Source organism: Chlamydotis macqueenii, chromosome 21 (assembly GCF_036417535.1).
Source record: "Chlamydotis macqueenii isolate bChlMac1 chromosome 21, bChlMac1.mat, whole genome shotgun sequence".
NCBI lineage: Eukaryota > Metazoa > Chordata > Aves > Otidiformes > Otididae > Chlamydotis > Chlamydotis macqueenii.
In genome coordinates, this window is record NC_141576.1 from 1,648,217 (window position 1) to 1,663,828 (window position 15,612).

General features: G+C 44.8%; 1 protein-coding gene across 2 annotated transcripts in view; it reads right to left on the reverse strand.

The window, feature by feature from the left end:
• Window positions 1-15,612, reverse strand: part of PRDM16 (PR/SET domain 16) — a 317,495-nt gene that overhangs the window by 199,384 nt on the left and 102,499 nt on the right. For both annotated transcript variants that reach the window (XM_086764499.1, XM_086764498.1), the window contains exon 2: window positions 47-396. In XM_086764499.1, coding sequence (XP_086620625.1) covers window positions 47-396 — 350 coding nt within the window. The remainder of the gene's footprint in view (window positions 1-46; window positions 397-15,612) is intronic.

The following is a 15,612-nucleotide window of genomic DNA, read 5'->3' on the forward strand; positions in this document are numbered from 1 at the left end:
TGCACAGAAGACAAACGAATGTGGTTATCACATTCAACACGCTTACCTCCCATCCAAAGTTTGTTTCCTTTAACGTGCTCCTCTGTACTGTCATATACGGTCCAAATCTTTCCCCAACTTCAATCTTCTTTTTGGCCCAAATCCCTAGCCCTGCCCCTGGAATCGAAGATTCTCTGAGTTCAAAATCTGGTGGGATTGGAATGTCATCAGGAATGTAGACGGGAGCTTCATAAGGTGAGCCCTCCTTGGGAGTGAAGTCCTCACTGGTGGGAAAGGGTGACGGAGGTCCGACAGGAATGGGGGACATAATACTGTCCTCTGTTTCCTCCTCTGCACTTTCGCCAGCAAGGAGATCGGGGTCGGTCTCGTACATATTATTTACAATCTCGCTGTCACCTAAAAGGGGAAACAGCAGAACAAAACACACTGAAATACTCACGCGAACATTAGTTAATCTCTGCCTGGGACAAAGTTTCATAAAGCCTGGTTTACATGCTTTAAGGATAGAAGTAGTGGCAGAAATAAAGATAATTCTCACCTACAGAACTCAGGTAAAACTGAGGTGAGAATATTTATGCTGGTTGCACAATATTCAGAGCTACTGAAGGATGAGAGGGAAGCTAACTGCAGGCCTGGCGGGTTAGAGCGGGTCGAGAGGGAAGAAACTACAGAAGAGGTGTTCGATGTGCCCTGCAACCATTTATTGTTTTAACTGGCTCAATATATTTCATAGAGGAAATAAGAGGAATTAATGTAAAGTCTGGCTTAAGTTTGACAAGAACTGTTCGCCTAGTATTTGGGTTTCTTGGGTTCAGCGCGTCATGCAGCAGAAGCCGTGGCTGGTGCGACCACCCAGCTCACCAACGCGGTACGTCTCTGCAAGGTACCTTCCCAGGTGGAACACAGCATCACGGGTTTGTCACACCGCTTCAAGGCTCGTGTGTCCTACATGCTTTAAACAGTGAGCATTTTAAGCTACGCTCGCAACCCCAGTTCAGATGTTGTTTCACTGAACCCCACAGGACAGGGATCTGGTTTGCAGTACTGCTACAACGGTCAAAGACAAAGCTAGGGAAAGTTGTGCACCTCCTTCTATTCCACACAACATCTCATGAACTAGACAGAGACCAATTAAACCGAGAAGCATAACAACAATTATACTGAGGAATAAAAAAAAAAAAAACACACAAGAAGATTTGAAAGGGTTGTTTATAGAATAAAGGCAAAATTTTAAGTAGGAGGAGTTAACATTACTAGCCAGAATTGATAACCGCATCCAGTGAGAAACACCAAGCCAAATCTTTCACGCGTAGCATCGTCAGTCTAATGACAGCACGGTTCAGCTCAGCGCCTACTAAAGGCCGGCAATCTAATTAGCCCAGAGGAGAGGATGGGAGCACGTGTGTGTGTTCAGGGAAAACAACCAACCCCCCAAAAGTAAACACCCTTAACCATGCAAGGATTTTGAAGTTTCATTTTCCAGCAAATTATTACACTTCAGAGAATTACAAGTCAGTTCCATTATTAAACCTGTAACAACGCGCATCCCTTTTCTTGTTTGATATTGGCTTGTACAAAAATATTCGTCAAACATCCCATCCTCTTCCATCACTTGCCAAAAACAAATATCTGAGACACATTTACCAAACGAAAGAAAACTAGATTAAAAAGCTGCCTGAGAGCACAGGAGTTGACTGAGAAGTTTTCAGAAAAATGCTTTTAACCAGAAAATGATAGTCTGCTGAATCCAAAATGCTCGCTCAGACACGCATTTCAGTGATTTCACGGCAGAACTCTGCTTGCTGGGTGCAGTGCTGCTAACAAACTGCCACATTTCCTCCAGATTCCTTTACGGCTCAGCCAGAGAGGTCCATCTTCCAGGGCAGCCCTGCCGTAAGGACGCCGAGGGCTCTCTCCGGCTGTTAGAGCCGGAGTCACCCACACCTGCAGGTCTAACAGCACCTCAGCCACATTTCCACATCAGAGCCTGGACAACACCGCTGCAGCTCCGCTTGGACTTTCCCTCTCCGTCACTGGGCCATAAATGCAGGGAGTCACACCTGAGGAGGTGTCAAATCTCGGAACCCAAGAATACATTTCATTTTTCTATTTTCAGAACAAAACACTCCCATCATTTCAAAATCAATTGTCTCCTTTCTTCCTTCGCTTTCTTGACCACACAAAATTTTGAAATTTAAGTCTTTTGATTACAAAACGAATATATATATATATTTTTTTTAATGTGTTATTATTTTTTACAAAGTTCCCCAAAGACAGAACACTGTTTTGATCAACTTTCCTTTGGACTTGTAGACAGTGAAATTCCCACAGTCCAACCACATTCTGATGTACTTCTGTTTGGAATATGCTTATTCTTACCAAATGCAGTTATTATTATTATTATTATTACTGTGATTCTAGTGCTGAAAGCTCCTATTCAGCCTGATTAACCAGCCCTGGTTAATTAACAGAATTTCCCTCTAACTAAAAAAAGAACACTTTTACTCTAATGGTTTGAGATTAGAAAGTAAGTTTCAGACATCTTCCCTGAAAGCAACTAAGAAACAAAAAAATAATTACTACGTCTCTTCAAAGTGTTTCCCACATTAATTGGAGTGCTCATTAGCATATTAGGATACCTTATTTGAATTGATTGTGATGAACCGGTATTCACATGCTCCATATCAAACTGAAGGAGAACTGATATCGCTTCCAAATACAGGGGTTTAGCTGGCAAGAAAACTGTGGTTGCAACGGAAAGTTGGGTAAAATGTTCAAGTAGTATTCCAAAAATACCAGGCAGTAAGAAAATTGAGATTTATTGTGCAAAGGAAAAACGCTTCACTTGAAATTGCATTTACTGAAAGTTAGTTGCAGCTACACCATAATAAAAGCAGGGTTATTAATCACAGATTACTCCTAAATTAACAAAAATACAAGTATTCCCATTAGCTGGTGCATCAGCTTTGTAGCCTACAATTTTAGCCGTTAATTCAAACTCAGCATGGATTATTTTTTCCTTCCAATTCTGTAGCTCACAGAGCAAAAAGGGACATCTGTTAGCACCCAACTTTTTCAACACTAAACAAAAGACACCGTATCTGTTGAAGGGGGAAGCATCTCAAAGAACTGCAAACAAAATATTATTCCAGGAGGGAAATCTCAGAGCAGAACCTCTGAAAGAGGCGCACTGAAATGCAGAATCAGATTTAACAGAGGGAACGGTGCAAAAGTAGTGGCAAGCAACTGAGATGGATGAATAAACTGACTTTGAAAAAGGCAAGGTTTGAGTAGATGATCCGCACTGACCAAAAAATCAGCTGAGCTTTCCAGTTCTGATTCCTGAAAATCTGCCTGATAAGAATAAAACTGGTATGGAGATGGTCTAATTTATTAATTTAATGTTAAATCATTTCCATTAATCAGAAAATTACACATAGACTGAACAACTGCTCCTGATCAAAAAAAAAAGAGCAGTACCCAAAGTAATTCCCAAGCATTCCCATCAGAGAAGCGATGACGATCCTGAAGCATCTTCCAGTAGGCTCTAGCATCTCATAACGTGAACTGTTACCACGAAGAGTCAACAGAGCCACGGCAGCTAAAGATTCAGGGCAAATAAGCTGAGAACCAGGCCCTGTAGACACAGAACAGTTACACCCAGAACCAGATAGTACTCCAGCGCAATTCTCTGGAGGCGGCTGTCACTCTCTGGCTGCATAAGGGCATCCCCGCTGACCAGGTCCTACAGGAACACATCTGTGCTGATGCCAAACATCAGTACAAACATGAAATAAGCCTGAGAACCAAGCTACACAGCCAGTTCTGAACACGCTAAAGAAAGGGGAAAAAAAAAAAAAAAAAAAAAAAGGAAGGAAAAAGAAAAACAGCAAGACCCAGGGAGCCTGAAATACATAAAAGACAGGAAGCTTGAGAGTGAAAACTGCAGACGCAGAGGGTAACAGCATTTGGGGGCTTTTCCAAGAGGAGTCAATTGCTGAGCTACAACATCCATATGTAACGAAAACGGAGCTTTTTTTCATCCGAAAAGGAAAAAAGGGGTGGGGGTGGGGAACAGACGAAGGGGAAAAGAAAAACACATTTGTCATACAATACAAGGAGCTGAAGTATTTTGGGAGCAGATTTGCCGTCTCTCCATTAAACATGAGGCAGCATGACTGTGCTTTCACTGCGCAGTGGTTTCCACTACGATAACAACTCCAACAAGCGCCGCTTTGTGGGCCACGCAGCAACCAGAGGGACTCCCACGGCGCGTATTAATGACTGACCTCTGAGGTAACGGGGGGGAAACAGCACCCAACCAAAATCACCGTTTTCACTGCAGAATGGAAGACAGTTCTGGCTGCCAAAGAGAATCCATGAGGGAAGAACAGCTGAAAAAGTAAGGCTTGGCTTAATGTATACATACTACATCTCTTCTCCATCCTCAGAATACACCTTCTGTGCGAAAGACATCTCCTCCTCTATTTTTTTTTTATGCCTAATAAAGATTTTCCTGAGTTCATGCCTAGGAAACCTGGTGGCAGACTTTACTACAGGAGAGGATTTTCATTCCTTTGCCAACATTTTTTTTCCTCCAGCTTTTGAGAAATACAGAGAACTGCCTGCTACGGCTTACCAAGGCTTCCTCTGCTGAAAAGCGCAACCCTCCTTGCTCAAACATGTCACCAGAAACAGGCTTTCATGAGCATGATATACGCCATAATCCTGAAAATACTTGTGGTTGCTGTAAATGTTTTCTCTCCTAGCATTAGCAAGTCAAATTATTTTCTACTCTATGATTAGCCTCTTTTGCACTTAAGAAACAGGAATTCCAACTGAGTTGAAAAGCAAAACTAGGTTTATTGGAGCACGACCTGTGAATATTTTCCAATGATACAGTGAAGTATAAAGACACCTCGCTACTGAACGCTGGTAATTTAATTTCTTCTATGGCACAGTCAGGTCGGTTCTGATTAAATTTTCATTTACTCTGAAGTTGAACCCACATCTGACTGACCTTGTATTTCAAGAGAAAACATATAACATGGGTAATCTTTTCCTTCTGCCTTTTGAGCGGCTAAAAACAGTTACCGGGGACTGGCAACAGTGACAATGAATCAGAACATTTTTGTGTCACCATCGTTCTGATACAAGAGATAGCGCACGGCATCTGCGTAAGCAGAACCACCGAACAGGTACGTGTGCGCACCTTGGGTTTGTCACACATCAAATATTCAGGTCAATAGCTTTTGCACAGTACTTATTAACGGCCAGGGCTGTCAGGGAAGACTGGAGCTGCTCCTGTACCTGTCACTCCCTCCATGCACTGCCAGCGGAACCGAAGCCCCAGATCCGGAGGCGGCAGCGCGTGTTCGGCCAGCACAGTGCCGTGTCCACCCTTCCAACCCGCCGGGCCTGCCTGGCCCAGAGCATCACCAGAGCACCCAGCCAGCACGCCTCCTGCGCCTCTGAAGTGGCGAGTCCTGCTGTGAAAGAGCTCCCAGAGACACCAGCTAAACCTAAAACATACAGATCTTCTCCCCAAGTCATGTTTAGTCCAGGGATTTTAGGCAAATTCAAAGCTGCGGTTTAGTTTTGATTAGAGCTGAAGCATCTGCGACAAGGCCATCTACTCACACTACATCTTCAGTACCATTTATGAACCTCCGTGCTCTTCTCAGCATTACCCTAGACGTAACACAACCAGTTTAAGAAAAAACAAACAAACAAAAAAAAAACAAAACAAAAAACCCAAAACGTAGACCATCTTGTTGTTTAGGAACAATCTTCAGTTCTGCTGAGTTCCACCACAAATTAGCTGGCGGCTCTCAAGAGCTGTACGTGGGACGTGGTCACTCACTGATGACAACCATGCTGTCCTACATCTGCCCCTCTTCTAACGGCAAGAATTTCAAAGCTCTGGAATGTCTGGTTACTTGAAAAGCAGCACAGAAATACAACTTGACCTTATTGTTATTGTCATGAAACTAAAATTAGTCCTTCAGAGCCCACTAGCAAAATGACTCAGTAAAGAGCCCCATTGAAAGGCTGTTTCCACAGATAATCAGATATGGACACAGGCTGAAAATCTGTGTGACACCAACGAGGTTCCTGCAACAATGGGAGCGATGCTTTCGCACTGGTAGAGCCCTCATGAATAATCTGTTTAGCAGCTGTAAGGAAAGAAAAAGAAAGTCTGGTGTTAAAGGAAATGGTGGTAAAAGGAACAATGCGTTAGATTTCGGGTGGGGGTTTTGTAGGTTTTGTATTGGTTTTTGTAACATGTTTATTATTATTACCATTCTGCTAAGGAAATAGATACTGATCTGAACGGACTAAGCATCTTTTACATCCACAGACGCCGCAAAGAACATCTCCGACGCCTTCGCCAGGGACACTTACAGAGCACACCAAGAATGTGTTAACACTGGGCAACCAGTGTCTGACCAGTAAGCACGATCTGCCTCGAATTTCACTGACCTGGACATAAATACCAAACTGGGCCCGATCCCTCCTGCCTTCAGTCCTCAGACCTCCCATGGGGAGCAACGGGAATGGCCAGAGCGCAGAGAACACGGGACCGGCCCGTAACACGTGCCACACCCCATGGCTCCGTGCTGTTGGCTGACACGCGGTGACTTTCCAGGCTCAAATTTGGCAGACGGCTCCAGAACGGGGTGTTCACAGAAAACAGCTCATTTTCACTTGCGCATAAAACAACGCAGGCTGAAGGCCACAACGCTGCCAGGCCAGAGGATGCTCTTGTCAAATTGGTCTGCGTTAATGCAACATATGTGTAAAAAACCAGGTATTTTAATTCTCTACACAAGGAGAAGAACTACGGCGCCCACTGAACTCATACTTTGCTGCAGGAGCTAAGCTGGAACCTCAGGCCCAAGAAAAGAATCTGAGCAAAAGCACAGAAAATACAAAAAATATGCACGCAGAGTTGTGACTTCGTACTTTGGACTGAAACAAGAGTGACAGATGGACAGACTCTTCTTCCTTAGGGATTAATTGGTTGTTGGGAAGTTTTTTTTACTTAATTATTCAAACTTTGCAACTCATTCCTAGTTGTAAGTTTAGAAACGCATACAGATATTAAAATCGCAGCATTGCCTAGAACTGTGTGTTATGGGGCTATTATAGAAAAGGCATCAGCGTAAGAACACCTACTAGGCCGGGGATTCCCTGGGATTCATCTCCATTTTTTTTCATTCCAGAGGAAGAGCAGTGGGTGATCTCAAACCCAACCCAACGAGGGACGTCACCAGCACCTTTACAGCTACACAGAGCGTACCAAGGCTCCTGCTCTGTATGGATTTCCCTCTAGAAACATTCCCCAGGGAAGAAGACCAAAGAATCAAACAAATCATTCCAGATAGAGTGCTACATTGGAAGGAAGGCGTGGAATACTTCATGCCTCCAGAAAACAAGACCGCCTGCATTTTTAACGCTGGGGTGACAGGTTTCTGTCTCTGCTGTACTCTCAGTATGTTTCATCAGTAAAAATAAAATCATTTTTACGACCGATTTGTAGACCAGCAGAGCTGGAACGAATCAGCAACATTACAGCCTCATTCAGCCAAGAGTGTAAATACTTACATTAAGCAAGCACGCGCTTAACTCCTGCCAACAACTGACAGGGTTCATTACTCTGAGTACTGTGCTGCCCATCGATAAATGACTTCAGGTAAATTATAACACGTACCTATCCCATCCCCTGCCTTACTCCATTCGGAATTCTGCACAAACCTCGCTCCCCGCTCCGCATTGTCCTGAGGAGGGCAGAAAGCTGACAGCCAGGCGTAGACCTAAACTTAGAAGACACATCTATAAATCACAAAGGACGCTCGAAAGCACCAAAGAGCACCCACCCAAACAGAGACTTGAGAAGAGGGAATGATCTCAGTGATCAGATTGCCACCTGATGGCCACAGCTGAAATACAATAGAAAATGAGAAACCTGCTCCTTACTTGGGCTGAATCTGATTGGCCTTGGTTACAAAGCCGGATTTCCACAAATTTGAAGCGCTTTGCAGCACCAGCAACTGGCATCCCACCTCACACGGGCTCACGTTCTTTGGGATGCAGGTCTTCTGCAGCACGCTTTGCAAACGGGAGCATCAAAATAAAAAAGTCCAGGTGTCCAACACAATCCTCAAGAAGACTCCATTGTTCAGTTCATCTCGGAACGGTCTCCCAGCCACCCTCCTGGTGAAGGCAACCAACTCCCAATTGTCAGCAAGATGGTTCACCTACACACACTTCCCTCAACACACGGGGAGCCTTCAGACTGAAGAAAACAACGGCCGGTATTAGTAACACCTCAAAGAGTTAGCGTACGTAAGCCAAAGACCTAAAATTCAGTGCAAGACCATCTCTGGAAGCCAGTCTAAAATATTTGGGTTTCCTTCTACCAGAAAGGATGCAAACTGGTGCCCCAAGTGTGGTGACAGGAATTATTCCTCTTTCATGAAGGATGGAACTGAAGCATTAAATGCTTTACGGCCATACAGAAATGGCTTTTCCTCCCTCCACAGACAGGATTTGTTTAATATTAATGGCTGGAAAATAAAGAATAAGATCTTGAGCCTGTCACACAATTTCTTCCTTCCATTCACTGCAAGAACCTTTCTCCCCCATCTAAGCTGTACTGGTCGGTAGCCACAGCGTTTGCCAGGGGATGCCGGTCAGAAAGCAAGACGTTCAGCCACCAAACCAGAAGCTGCCAAAGAGCAACCTCCTGCAAGCACTGGGGAGGAGGAGAAGCAAATTCTGCTCTAAATGAACATTTAGAAATGTCTTTTTTCTCCTTCGTTCATTCATGAAAACCCTTCATATTCACAAGTTTTGCAGCTGCACAAAGACTCGGGCGATAGCTGCACAGGGAGGGAAGTGGTCACAAGAGGGAAGTGGTTTTCCCAACGTGCCAGCGTGCCAACGCAGGGCCACACGATCCGTTCTGACCTCTGAGAAATTATACTGCTAACACAATCCTCTCTAATTTTTTAGTTTAATGGGTGCTTCTGCCACAACTTGCTGTGATTTTGCCTACTTTTTCCCTCCCTAGATGCTGAACATAGCTAGAAACATCCAGCTTGAAACAGTATTTTTCTTCCCTTTGGTTATCTCTGATTTTTTCCCACCCCTAAACCCTAGGCCTTCAGTAACAGATGATGCTATTGCATAAAGCACATCAGATACATTTCTCAGTGAAGTAAGCCTCTTTCTTCTTTACAACACAGATTTTCACAGGCTCCCCAACTTTATCATCTGAAAGTAGCCAAAATATGACAATTAAAGGAGCTAGGGACAACCAGAATGGCTCTGGGTGGGGATCTGGCATTTCACACGCCCTGCTCAAGGCGCAAGGCTTGCGCAGTTGCGATAGGCTCAGTCACAAGTTACTGACACCGTGAATAAACCCTTCCTACTCAGCTCCGGCCGCCTGCCGGGCTCCAGCTCTCTTCGCTTGCTGGTCAGTATTCTCCCTTAAAACACTGCGATTGCGTTTCACTTGTGCACTACGAAGCACGGCATTTCGGGAATGCTCAGGAAGCAGGAAGATGCTGATTTTGTACAGGGGATCCTGGAAACCAGTGCTCAGGCACCACAGTCCTGCCAGACCCGGCTGCTGACGGCCAAGCTCGCTGCACCTCAGGAACATCGCCGTCTGGCAACGACCACCTGACAAACCCGAGCAGATCAGGCCGTCCTAACACACCTGCCGTCGCAGGACTATCCATGGAAATTTTGATTTCTACATGGCATTGAAATTAAGTCCAAAGCAGGCACTTAACGCGTTTTAACGCCTCTCCTGTGTACAATTTCAGAGAAGAGCAAAGCCACGTGCACCGCTCACCAGGACACTTCCCAGTTCCTGCTGTACCGAGCGCCCTGCTCTGTCACTCCAGTTACTCCGCTTTCAATCCGTGTTTAAGGACGGAACGCTGGAAACTTCCCCACACCTCTCCCTAATGCAGAACTGCTGCAGAACGCATTAAAAACCGACGTAGTTCTGGAGAACACCAGAACTGCAGAGTTACCCAGGGACAGGGACAGCGAGGGATGGGGCAGGAGGAGGAGACAGGATGAAGGAAAAGGAAAAGGACAGTGATAAAAACTGAACCTTTACAAACACGCCACCTTTCCAGGTTTAATTTGTATATTCATTTTTCAAGTTTCACATTTATGGTCTGTTTGGTTTTAATTGTAATGACGCCTCTCAAAGCACAGGCAAGTCCTTTTATTAAAAAGAAAAGCGCTGACACCAGCCGTGAGCTGTGAGGGCAGCCGGTGACTGAGGCGGGACAGAGGCAACCGGACCTGCTTTTCCACAAACATTCTAAAAAAGCAGTTGCCTCAGAGCCTGGCTGTAAGAACGGGTATTAAGGACTTAAAGTGCCTCTGGTTTTAAGTAAAAAAAAAATAAGTGTTTTCTTTTATTAAGGGATTTCTGCTGGCAGAAATGAAGAATAAAGCTCGGAACAGTATTTCAATGGGTTCCTTAATACGCATTTTCCTCCAGTAAAACCAGCGGGGAAAGTGTCCAAATTACTCTCCACTAAACGCCAGTATTCTATTTCCACTAAAAGTCTACTTCAGCCAGGCATCAAAAATAATTCCACACGAGATCCTTTTAGAACCAAACTCTTCGAGAATGTTGTTGCCCGTAACTACACTTTACCTGATCTGTGTTCAGTATTTTGTTTTATATTTGAATTCAAGACGGTATTTCTACAACTCATGCTATGTTAAAAAATTAATTCAAGGCATGTTTGGATGCAGTAGATAAAGCAGGTTCTTTTAATTAAAAAAAAAAAGCTCTACTATTTTATTATTAAAGCCACTGGCAAAAAATATTAGCCTTTGGGATTTCTGTCTCTAAACTATTTACAACATAATAGCTCCAGTGAAGCGTCACAAGAAGTGTACAGCGTATTTCGGAGTCGTAACAAACATTTGTGACGAATCTACAGAAATAATGCAGCAGAAGGAAAATCTGGAAATGAAGGGATGAAAGTCTGAAGAAAATGCTCCACTTCATAAAGAAAAATCATAATTGCTTTTCAGAGGTTTGCTTATTTTTGCTACAAAATACCTCCCCTTTAAAAAGCTATAAAACTATAGCAATGCTCCAACTCTACAGAAATTTCTTTGTTGGAAATGCATAAAGTGCAACTTCAAAAATGACGGCGAGATAAATTCTCCACAAGAGAAATGCAGCCTATTCAGAATAAACAAATAAATGCAGCCCGAGCAGCTCTGCAAACGCTAACAAACGATGCTGGGTATTTCTCTCAGTCCTGGATGTCAAACCAGAGAACGAGAATAAAGCGTTTGTGAGTCTCCAAAAGGAGACCTTGCAATTGGAATTCACATCTTTGCCAAGCGAAAGCTTTTCGGCTGTTGTCACCGTCTCATTGTCATTCCGCTCACTGCGGTTCCCCAGGGTCCGGAGCAGGAGCACCGGCGTTATTAACACGGCAGATTAATAGCAGGGGGAAACGACATTTTCACAAACACGCTAAATATTAATATTAATCGATAATAATTGCTATTTCCGAACGTGAGCCGGACAAACGCAGCCGGGCAGGGAGAGAGGAGGGCGGGCAGCGCCGGGGAAGGGACGGTGTCACCAGGCTGCAGGGAATGAAAGGAACCAGTGAATCAATGCAGGGCCCCGGGCTGAGCCGTGAGGTGGGTGTCAAGAGCAGCGCTCTGTTTTCGCAGGCACAGAGGCACACATTTTAACGCCACAATGTGAGCTGGATTTTCCACCCCTCGCCAAAAAAACTCCAGGGAAGCTCACCAATTTTATACCACGTAATAAACGGCAGAGCTCGGCAAAAACAGTGACAAACTGCTCCACGCTGTTCTTACCATCCTGAGTAACGCTGTGCTCTGCGGATCGGATTTTCCTCACCATCCACAACACTATACAGATTTTTAAAAATTCAGATAATGCAAATTTACCAAATTTCTAGATTTGTATTTCAAGCTATTTCCTACCACCTACTTCTTCTTTAAAGCCAAAACATCTGTAAAACTTGTTGCATTCTTTCTAATTAATTAATCCAGTCAAGTTTTTAAAATTCAGTCTATGAAAATCTTTACCATTATCTCACATAGTTTTTAATTATGACCAGCAGAAGTAGAATGCAGAGCCATATAGCTAAAGAGGTTCCCAAACGATCCACCACACGACGTCTGCGTTGCCTGGACCAAATCAAACCATTCCAGCCTCAGGCCTCTGAGCAGAACACAAATCCCACTCGGTCACGGAGCCGAGCCATCCTAGAGCCGCGTATGGCCAACGGAGTTTTTATTCACAGAATTCAAGGACACATTTTCACAGCAGTCTCAAACGTCAGTTTGACGCGAGAATCACGTTTTTCCAGACCTGAAAGATCGGTGCAAAAACTCCTTTCTGTGCAGAAGAGGCTGCCCAGAACAGGACACACACAGGGCTGGCAAACACCAAGCTGAAGGTTTTCTCTCTGGCGATTTCACACAACCGCACTGACTGGCGCGCTGAAGGAACGCGCACGGTCGCTGTGCACCGACGAGAGCAAACCTTGTGATGGCCAGAATGGGGACACAGCACTGCACCCCCATAGGCACCGAGCCCCTCCGTGCTGGTTCTGCCCCTCCGTGCGTCTAACTCCCGGGTTTGCGGCACAGCCTGGCTTCACCTGTTACTCGAAAGTGCCCTGGCTGTGGCTGCTGTTCTGAGCTCCCGCTCACAACCCTCAGCTTCTCACAGGATAGCGTGGTTCGGCCACAGTCCCGCGTCGCCGTCCCAAGCCTACGACTGAGAACGGGCAGGGCTCTGCAGAGAGGCATCTCTGGTCTGACTGGGAAGAGCTCCCTCGCAGAGTGCCGTTAACCACAGAGACAAGTTTCTGTGATCAGACAGCGGCTGGGAGCAGAGGCTTCTGTTCAAAAATCAACTGGAAATGGCCTTCTCACTTTCTACGGATTCCCTTCCAGAGCTGACGGAACACCGTGGGGTTTTACAGCCAGCCGCCGGCTGGCCTTGAGTTTCATTTCACATCCTTAACTTGCCTCTAGAGCCCACCGAGCCTCACGGTGGCCTTGAAACCACCACGAGAGTCACAAGTAACTGTTTTCTCTGTCTCCTGGGCATCTTCTGCATACCTAGAGCACCTTGTGGTCATATTCCCAAGTCCTTTTCTCATAACCATTAGAAGAAGGAATTACTAACCGATTTTCCTTAACAGTAATTGCCCACAGATTCACGATGCACAGCTTTACAGAGGGAAAAACATTGCAACAATCGAGCACCACGACGGCAACTGAACCTCAAATTTGCATCTGACCTTTGTGGCCAAGAGCCACCCTTCACTAAATCCATTCAGTCAACTTCCAACACACATTTAACCTGTCAGATATAAACATGGAAATATGGAAACTTCAGCAAAGCCTGACTCAGAGGTTTACCAAGTATTTCCCACCATTAGGCGGAGGAGTCAAGTTACGGATATTATGGGAACCAAACTGAACTCCCTTCCTGGGCCCAGCACCTTTCCTCCCACCACCAGCATTCGGATGGATTACAGAAACGTTTAACTACTATGAAAAAAATGGAATTTTAATGGGGCAAGCAATGATAGTAATAAACACAATTTTTTTTTTAAATCGCGTCCTCTGCAGAGATCTCTATTTCTCCTCAGAACGTTTCACATCCTAGTTTTGATAAATGTTGGCACTGTGAGCATCTCTGCAGAGACTGCTGTTTGGGGCATTTTTTTCCCTGATCACTCAAGTGCCCTTTAAAAACAGGCTTTCCTCTCTATAAGAAAAACAAAAGTACCTGACAAAGAACTAAACCTCTGTTTAATCCCAGTGTGTTTTTCCACTGAAGTCTACTTACAAGTCACTTCATACTGAGAAGGTGTTCCTAGACTTTGCAAAATGTAGGACAGGAACGAGAGCGGGACACACCACCACAGGCAACCCTTCCCAAATGCTTTGGGAACAAACACTGTGAAACAGGTCGGTTTCCTGAGCATTCCGTTGGGCTACAGGACCTGCCCAAGGAGCTAGGAATAGATGTCCAGCAAAGCGGATACATCCATAGGAATCTCACGATCTCCAACGGAAATTCACCCCATGCCCGGGAACCCTGCGGTACTTTCAGACCCACTCCAGTCACAGTCACACCACGGTATGCTTACGGCTTGGCCCGACAGATCCATTTTCAAGCTGATTTCATTAGGTGCTGTTTTAAGTCAGAGCATGGGAAGGCGTGGAAGCAGGAGGGAGACGGGGCATTTGCAGGGCACATCCCACATCCGGACAGCGGTACGCCGTCCCGCTTCCCTCCGCTCTTTTCCAAAGCAATCTTGGGTGCTGCACCCACCACCTGGCCCTATTTAAAGCCACTACATTATTCTAAAAAGGATTATTTATACTGAAAACGCTCCCGGGACTACTGTATTTGTATTTCAGGGCTGCTGCATCCCCTATTTCCTCACTGCTTTAATATAGCCCGAGGCAGAGCGGGTGAAATGACTTGCGATGCCACTGTAATTTTTATCAAGGCTTGTTCCTGGTAAAAAGCCTCTTTGTTTCAAAGAAATGTGATTTGGCCTTTTTCCTCCTCTGCTCTATTCCTTGGTTAATATACCACTTCCACCTGCCCCGGGGCTATGAAAGGTATTCCATGGAATTGGTCAAATCTCACTGTTTTTCTTCTAAATCACAACTGGCTTTTTTTCCTCGACCCTTGCTAAGCACTATCTAAGCTGACAGTCTGAACTTGAGATTTTATTTGTGCCTTAACTCTTCAGCTCCTGGATTTTAACGGTCACATGGCCACGTTAAAGAGACGCACGTCAGGACCGGTCAATCTGCCGCGGCAAAGGAGACCGCAGCGATCGGGAGCAAAGTCAGCTGTCTCTGAAAGAGGTATATTCAGCCATGCATTCATTGAGTATAAATTTGAACACTAGTATCTTCTGCCCATTCATGTAGTTTAAAAAACACTTTTCAAGGATAATTGCAGAAGAGCGTATTAGAAGTCAATATAAACGGAAAAAAACACGTAACGAAGCATGCAAGAATTTAGATGTGGCATTGTGGAAGCTCCAATTCCACACTGATAACAATTCTTTCAGAGATATGTATTGCAACAGCTTGATGTAAGTTAAAACTCAGTAGGAATTATTTAAAAAAAAAAAATTCTCTTCAAATCGAAAGTCCAGGCTAACAAAAACATACGAAAGAAAAAAAGAGTGGTATAGACAGCTAACGGGCTGAAATACATTGCGCAAGCAGACTTTGGCTGCCAGAGGCCCATGATCCTAAGTAAAGAGAACAGGCTTCCCTCAAGTAAAAGGCATGATTAAAATTACAATTAAAACCCAAAAACCCACAAGACAACAGGGAAAGAGACCCGAGTCTTGACAGCCTCACCATTTTTTTGCTAGACTGGTTCTTTTACGGAGATTCACCACAACGGTATTTGCTCGAGGAAAACATAAATCTTTTCCCGAGTCACACCTCCAGCCTCCTCCTCTGGAAATAAAGACGTAAGGCAAACCCCGCCACGCGCCCCGCCCGGCCCGCTAACGAGCCCAA